The sequence below is a fragment of the Anopheles ziemanni genome (assembly GCF_943734765.1).
Source record: "Anopheles ziemanni chromosome X unlocalized genomic scaffold, idAnoZiCoDA_A2_x.2 X_unloc_5, whole genome shotgun sequence".
NCBI classification, from domain to species: domain Eukaryota; kingdom Metazoa; phylum Arthropoda; class Insecta; order Diptera; family Culicidae; genus Anopheles; species Anopheles ziemanni.
The window spans coordinates 647,651-655,347 of record NW_026689818.1 but is presented as its reverse complement, the minus strand read 5'-3'; the positions used below and the strand labels follow the sequence as shown (position 1 = coordinate 655,347).

The 7,697-nt window shown below is 51.7% G+C and overlaps 1 protein-coding gene across 1 annotated transcript; it reads left to right on the top strand.

The window, feature by feature from the left end:
• Window positions 1-937: 937 nt before the first annotated feature.
• Window positions 938-3,371, top strand: LOC131292358 (uncharacterized). The gene is made up of 2 exons (XM_058320813.1): window positions 938-2,738; window positions 2,827-3,371. The coding sequence occupies exons 1-2, from the start codon at window positions 938-940 to the stop codon at window positions 3,369-3,371; spliced, it is 2,346 nt and encodes a 781-aa protein (XP_058176796.1).
• The last annotated feature ends 4,326 nt before the right edge of the window (window positions 3,372-7,697 follow it).

Here is a 7,697-nt window from a genome sequence, read left to right as displayed (position 1 = left end):
CGGCAGCCAGATCGAGGCAATCACCAAGAACGCGGCCAAACGTCTTGGGTTAGGGATGCTACCCGCACGATTGACGCTGAGTGGCGTGGGAAGTAAAATCCCGATCACTCAACAAATACGGGTGAAGATTATGTCTACTGACGACAATTGAGCCGACTTATACGAACAGAGTTGTCTAGCTACGTCCGTCGATGACTTGAAGGAGATCCTTGAACGATTCTGGAGAATCGAAGAACTCCCAAATGATGCCGCCGACTCCACGGTTTGAACGGACGATATGTCGTACAAATTCCCTTACGGGGGGAGCTAAACCAGCTAGGAGATTCAATGGGGCAAGCAAGACGCCGCTTGCTAGCCCTAGAAAGACGTCTCGCCAGCCATGAGCCCACCTACGCAGAATATCGAAAGTTCATGCGAGAGTACCAAGAGCTGGGCCACATGTGCCCAGTATCAACGGAGGAGCTCCCCAAAGTACGCTACGTGATTCCCCACTCCTGCGTGGTCAAGCCAGATTCGACTACCACAAAACTACGCGTTGTGTTCGACGCCAGCGCGAAATCGACGACGGGAATCTCGCTGAACGACCTCCAAGCCGTAGGACCCGTGATCCAGCCTGACTTATTCCGAATCTGGCTAGATTTCCGTACTCAAACCGTGGTGGCAACTGCCGACATCGTGAAGATGTACCGTCAAGTATGGGTATCCGAGCCCGACACTTGGATGCAATGCATTCTGTGGCGCGACAAGCCAAAGGACACGATGCAATTATTCAGACTCCTCACTGTTACGTACGGTGAGGCTGCTTCGTCTTATTTGGCTTGCAGGGCGTTGTTCGAAGCCGGGGAGGAAGTGCGGACTTCCGATCCCCAGACAGCTGACGCCATCCAATCATCGTTCTACGTGGACAAGCGTCGAGCGAGCACTCAACATACGCGGGATGCCATTGCGAAAGTGGGCATCCAACTCACCAGAGATCACCAGCAAAATCCCGATGGAACATCGCGATACAACTTTACAGATTGGTGAGAAGCAGGCCATCAAGTTGCTCGGCCTGGCTTGGTGCCCTACAGAGGATACGTTCCAGCTCGTAGTCCAAGATGAGTTCTACGAGCCTTTGGGTTCATTGGAGAAACGACGTTTAGCATCCAAAGTTGGCAAGCTGTATGATCCTATCGGGATCCTCCAACCAGTGATAGTCACCGGAAAGATTCTGCTACAAGACCTCTGGCGAGATGGCTTCGGATGGGATGAAGCCGCATCTCCTCGCATGATCGAAAGCTGGAACGGATTCGCCAGCCACCTGCCGCTTCTCAGACAGCTCCCAATCCCAAGGATGGCGCTGCCCAGCGAACCTCAGGACGCGATCATGTACGGCTTCAGCGACGCTTCTACGAAGGCTTTTGGATGCGCCATTTACCTTCGCTTTCTGGACGGTGAAGGAAACCCGCAATCTCGGTTGCTGTGCTCCAGGTCGCGACTGGCACCCATCGAAGAGGTGACTTTGCCGCGACTCGAACTGCAAGGAGCTCTGCTCCTAGCTCGCTTTTATGCCAAAATAAAGGACGCCTTTGGCACCCGGATAAGCCAAACCCGTTGGTGGACTGACTCTCAGGTGGTACTGGCTTGGATACGTTCCGATAACACCAAGTGGGGAGTCTACGTTAAGAACCGGGTGGAGAAAATTCACGCTGCCACGAATCGTCTGGATTGGAGCTACGTGCCGACGAAACTCAACCCAGCAGACCTCGTGGCCAGAGGACTTCCTGCCAACAAGCTCATAAACAGCGAGACTGCGAGTTTTTGGCTGAACGGACCGAGTTTCATAGTCAATGATGAAAGGCCAGTTATGCCTCAACTAAACTACGTGACTGCGTTGGAGGAAGCTGTCGACGCTCCTCTATTGTTGACGGCCATGGTGGGGAACGATTGTGATGACTTATTATCCCAGTACAAGCACCACAACTCGTTCATCATGACAAGACGACATTTCGCGTGGCTCGGTAGAGCAATCTTCAACTTACGCGCACCCAAATCCTCCGTGGAGAAAAAATCAGGACCCCTTCAACTCGACGAATTGGAGTACGGACTCCAACTGATAGTACGGGTGATGCAAGCTACGTGCTTTCCCAATGAGGTCAAGGAGATGCAAGACTCCGGGTCAGTCGCTCCCAAGGGTTCGATGCAGCATCTCGACCCGATAGTAAGGGATAAGATCATCTGTGTGCGGGGACGACTAGGAAACTCAGATCTGGCTGACGACGCCAAGGCACCTTTCCTAGTACCAAAGTCGCATCCCTTCTCCCGTGTAATCATCCGCCATTTGCACGAGCACAACTTCCATGCGGGAACTGAGCTGATCATGGCCGAATTCCGTGCGAGATTCTGGATGCGAGACCTGCGGAGAACAGTCGTCGGGGTAATCTCGAGATGCGTAATTTGTGCCCGAGCGCGCCCAAGACAATATTCCCAGCAGATGGGACAGCTGCCGTCTGCTCGCGTCAACGTGTCTCCGGCCTTCACCCACACTGGCGTGGACTTGTGTGGCCCCTTCGAAGTCGTTTCAAGTGCTCGATCAGGCAAGCGTAGAACGGTCTACGTTTGTATCTTCGTGTGCTTCACTACCAAAGCCACACATTTGGAGGTAGTGGAAGATCCGCCAACATCGGCATTCATCTCGGCTTTACTGCGATTCGTGTCGCTACGTGGACACGATCTACTCGGACAACGGCCGCAACTTCGTGCGAGCGGCCCGATAATTGAGTCTGCTTCGCAAGACTCACAACAATCGGGAATTCAACTCATTCACCACTCCTGCCCCGCTTGGAGACGATGACACGGCCGGTGTCAAAACTCGCTGGAAGCGAGTCCAGAAACTCGCTCAGCAATTCTGGTCCCGTTTGCGAACTGAGTACCTTGCTCAGCTACGTTGTAGTGCGAAGTGGACGAAACGCACTACAAACTTGCAGACGGGCCAGATCGTACTAGTCGGTGATGACAACCTACCCGTTGGACGATGGCCCATGGGCCTGGTCGTCAAAACCTACGTGGGACCCGACGGCGTCGTACGTGTCGCTGACATACGAACAAGCAGCGGCATCTACAAGCGCAACGTGAGGCTGTTGGCCCCCCTCCCGGTTGAGGCCGCTGAAACGGAACTATCCAAGGAGCATTCGGACGCACCTGACTCTTCCGTACCCGACGCAGCGCCAAACGAACAACTTGAGGTAGCAGCAGCGCAGTGTCCTCCTGACTCGACTCCTGGCTACGTGCCGCCGATGACCCCAGAGCTTGAGGACGACCCTCCACCTACGTGCGGAATTTGGGACGGTCGCCTGCGTCCCAAAGGGGGGAGGAATGGTTGTGGGAAATAATTGATCGACAATAATTATGTCCTCCGCACGATCATGCGATAAGCGCATATCAATTATGTCATCCGCGCGATCATGCGATAAGCGCATATTGATGATGTCCTCCGTGCGACCATCAATATGCAAATCCCCTCCATGACCCGGAAGATCGTGTGACGTGCCAGACCGCGTGCTGGAATGTCAGCTTATCACCGCGTGCTGATACGTCACATGAGAGAGCGCGTGGGAGAGCTTTCGCTACGGGCAACTCTCCCACGCATAGGGAAGTGGAGGGGAGCGATGAAACTTATAAAACCGTCGATCAACGGATCGACGGGCCTCTTTTTCCTGTTATCGCTCGCTTGATAAGCCACGTCGACTTCGTGAAAAATAAAGTAAAGAAGTATAAAGGTAATATCTATTTCGACTCCCGCTACGTGCAGTTTGGCTTCCGTGCCTTGAATCCGAAAACCTCGTGCCGCTTCGTGCCGCCGCGTGATCGTCAGTGTTAGTGCTTCGTGCCGGTCTTTCGCTCCGTGCGAACAGAGCTCACGCGCTCACGCAGTTCCAACTCCTTTTGGATCAAAAATTGAAAAATATAAATCGTAGCTCGGGACGAGCACGGGAAAGAGTAGCTCGGGACGAGCACTCGAAAGCGCAGCTCGAACGAGCAAATTAGCTCATGCTCAGGAGGAGCAGGAAGGAAAGTAAATCGTAGCTCGGGATGAGCACGGAAAAGAGTAGCTCGGGACGAGTACTCGAAAGCGCAGCTCGGGACGAGCAAATCGAGCAGAACGAAAAATGAATCGTTGCTCGGGATGAGCATGGACAAGCGAAGCTCGGGACGAGCAAATTGTCGCGAACTCAGGAGGACCAGAGAAGGAGTGGATTATCTTATTTCGCTCGGGGTGAGCCGAGGTACCGAGTATACCTCGAATTTCTCGGGAAACGTGTCGACGACTTACTGGAAGAAGTGACTGAGCAAGACACTTTATTCTTTTATTCTTTATTATATTATTTATTAACTCGCTAGGGTAGTTTTTCCTGTGGAGTGCTAAACAGAGTTTTTGTTGTTTTTTCTTGCTTTTTTTTCCTCTCATATTGAGTGATTACAGACATTCTGAAGAATTTTTTTTCCAACATTCGAAACCAACCTACCGCAAACATGTCGAGTATCAGCAAATTCGTCCATGCCCCAGAACATAACAGCGTAGACGGGAGCGATGAGGAGAATAAAAAGGATTTGGGGAAGTTTGTAAGTCCAATTGACTCGGGTTCGGATCAGGAAAACCAGGAGCTGCGTCGCAAGGTTCAAGAGCTGGAGAAAACCATTGCCGGCCTTGTAGGCTCTCGGGCATCTGCCCCAACGACTTTGCCTTGCGAGAGCAACCCGCCAAGCATCCGATGGGACAGTATCAAGCTGTTTCCCAAAGGGATACCGGCTAACAAAATGTGGGAAGCATGGACAAAGTTTTTTGATAACTTCGAGATCGCGGCGTCGCTTTCGAACGCGAATGATCCGGTGCGACGGTTCCAGCTCCTGTACCTCTCCATCGGAGACGAACTGCAGGGGATAGTTCGTGCGGCAAAGTTACGGCCTACCTCTGATGCCGCCGATTGCTACTCGGAGTTCATGCACAACCTCGAAGGGTACCTCAAGACTCTAACGGACACCTCGGCCGAACACGACTCATTCTCGTCAATGCAGCAGGAGAGAGGGGAATCAGCCCTCAGTTTTCACGCAAGGTTGAGGGAAAAGGTCTGGCTCTGCGGGTAAAGTCCGTCTGATCAAGACCGATTCGTTCGAACGCAACTCCTGACGACACAAATTTTATAGTCCAGTCAGCGACGCGTGATGAAGCGCAACAACCCGACCCTTTACCAGTGGAAGACCCTAATATCATGGCTGTATCGCGTAGCTCGCCTCGCTACCCTAGAGGGAGCCATAAGAATAACTTCGGACGGGATAATGAAGTGGAATCAAAGCGTTTCCGGAGCAATGCAATGTTTTCGAAAAGTCGACCCGAGAGATGCTCGAGATGCGACCGAACAGAACATATTGGCCGTCTGTGTCCAGCGTTGAACAAGACGTGCAACTCCTGTGGAGTGCGTGGACACTTCGCTGCAACTTGCCGCAGGAAGCGGATCAATGCTGTGGAGGAAAACGGCTCCGGATCAAGATTTTCCCAGTCCGAATTCCCCCGTTCGCCTACAGGGGCTGTAGATCAAAAGCCTCAGCAGGTGTACGCCCTCTCATTTGAGGAGGTCTTGGTTGACTGTGCAATCAACACATCGGAACCAATTAGGTTCCTTATTGATTCCGGAGCGATTCCGTCAATGGTTTCACGACTTGCGTAGTCGTGAAACAGGATATTTTCTTAAAAAGTTTAAAAAACATATAAACCTTACCTTCCACAAAATTGTCTGAAAAACCAAACTCCTCAATTTGCATAAATCGGTCAGAGATACATGCGAATTGACCATTGCAGTCCATGGTTTCCCTGTCTCTTTCTCGCACTGTCAATTTCTTCTCACTTTTCCGATGTTGTTATTGTCTCTGCTTTCTGATGTGCGTAGGATTCACACGTTCGTCGTGTTTCTCGTTCGGTCGTGAATTGCTACGGCGTTGCTTTCTTTCTGCAGCTGACTCCGAGAAAAATCAGTGAAATTAATGAATGGCGTTATTAATCAGTGAAATTAATAATTGTTCGTGCAATCGATGAGGTTTGTGTGTGCTCATCAGTTGCACTTTTTTGCGTGGGACGGTGTCTTCGAAGGGCTCTTCGTACATACCGAAACAACGGTGACTGAAGCGCATAGTGGTAGTGGTGTCGTGCTCGTCGCAGTTATGAAGATGAAAAATCAACCAATGTTGTCACAGCACCGTGCATCTGCGATGGCGGGTGCAAGACGCTGACTGAGTGCTGGGCGTACTGGCAGCTGGTGGTGTCACAGATGGAATCACGTACGAGCCAACGGAAACTGCCGATCGTGTCTGAAAATGCACAAAGGATCGTGCAGGGATTCCAAGTCGTGCGGCAGGGACGGATGTACGACGAAGCATCATAGATCGCTGTATGAAGGCACTCGACAACCTAACCAGCAGACAACTGAACCAGCAGCGCTTGCCGAAGGTGATGGTGTGCCCTATCCCGTACCCAGAGAGCGTAAGTTTACCAATCTGCACTCGACGGATACGTCCTCTGTGCTTTTACGATACGTCCCGGTAACGCTCCACGGGAACGGCAAGAAAGTTGACGTCCTGGCCTGCCTCGACGAGGGCTCATCAGTAACCCTAATGGATCACACGCTGGTCGAGAAACTCGGACTAAAAGGGTCCCCGAAACCACTTCACCTCTCCTGGACCGGCGGACAAACAAGAGAGGAGGAAAGTTCAGCCGAACTTTCCATTCTCGTGGCCGGCTCCAGCAACGCAGGCCAGCACCACGAGTTAGCAGCGGTGCGCACGGTATGTAGTCTGGCCTTACCACCACAGTCGTTCAACTAAAGGGAGATCGTAGCACGGTACCAGCATCTTAGGAAAGTACCGCTGCAATCGTACCAACGGGAGTCTCCTCGGCTGCTTATTGGCATGGACAACTACCGTCTGTAGAAGGAGCGCCTAACGAGCCAGTAGCCACTAAAACCCGACTCGGCTGGGTGGTTTCTGGCTGCGGCAGTTCTTCGTTTGGCCTGCTTTAGTTCCACCTCGATTTCCATCTTCTCCAATTCGGAATCCAAAGATCCCACCGTCTCGTACATTGCGACACAGCGAGGGGAAAGGGAGGGGTACACTTACCGTTCGAAACGATGAAATTCACACACACAAGTCAAGACAACGTCAGCGCATACATTGTGGACAACGCCATCGCATACATTGTGGACAACGCCAGCGCATACATTGTGGATCAGCATTCGATTATCGCGACGCGGCCCCCGGACCACCACATTATGCTGAGATTGCAGATTCCCGCAGTGACGCGGACCACCTACAATCTGAAGACCGTGAACCAACGATCCAGATCGGGAACCGATCATTAGTTGGTATCCAGCATCCAAACCGATAGTTAGATATTAACCCGCACTTATGTTGTAGGAAATAAAGTTTAACTTTTTATTAAAAATCCAACAAGAGCAGCAGTGCGTTAACTGGCCCCCGAATAGGGACCACGCTATGTGAAATTAAGTACAAGTGAAAGTGAAAGTAACCACGCTAGAGTGATAGTTACCACCGAATCCCAAACTTAAAAAGACTTTCCTGATCGCCGAGTGCAGCCGTGTAAAAAGGATCCCGAGTCACCTGTGCAGTTAGCAGCTCACACAGGACAAAAAGGAGCCATCCATTACACC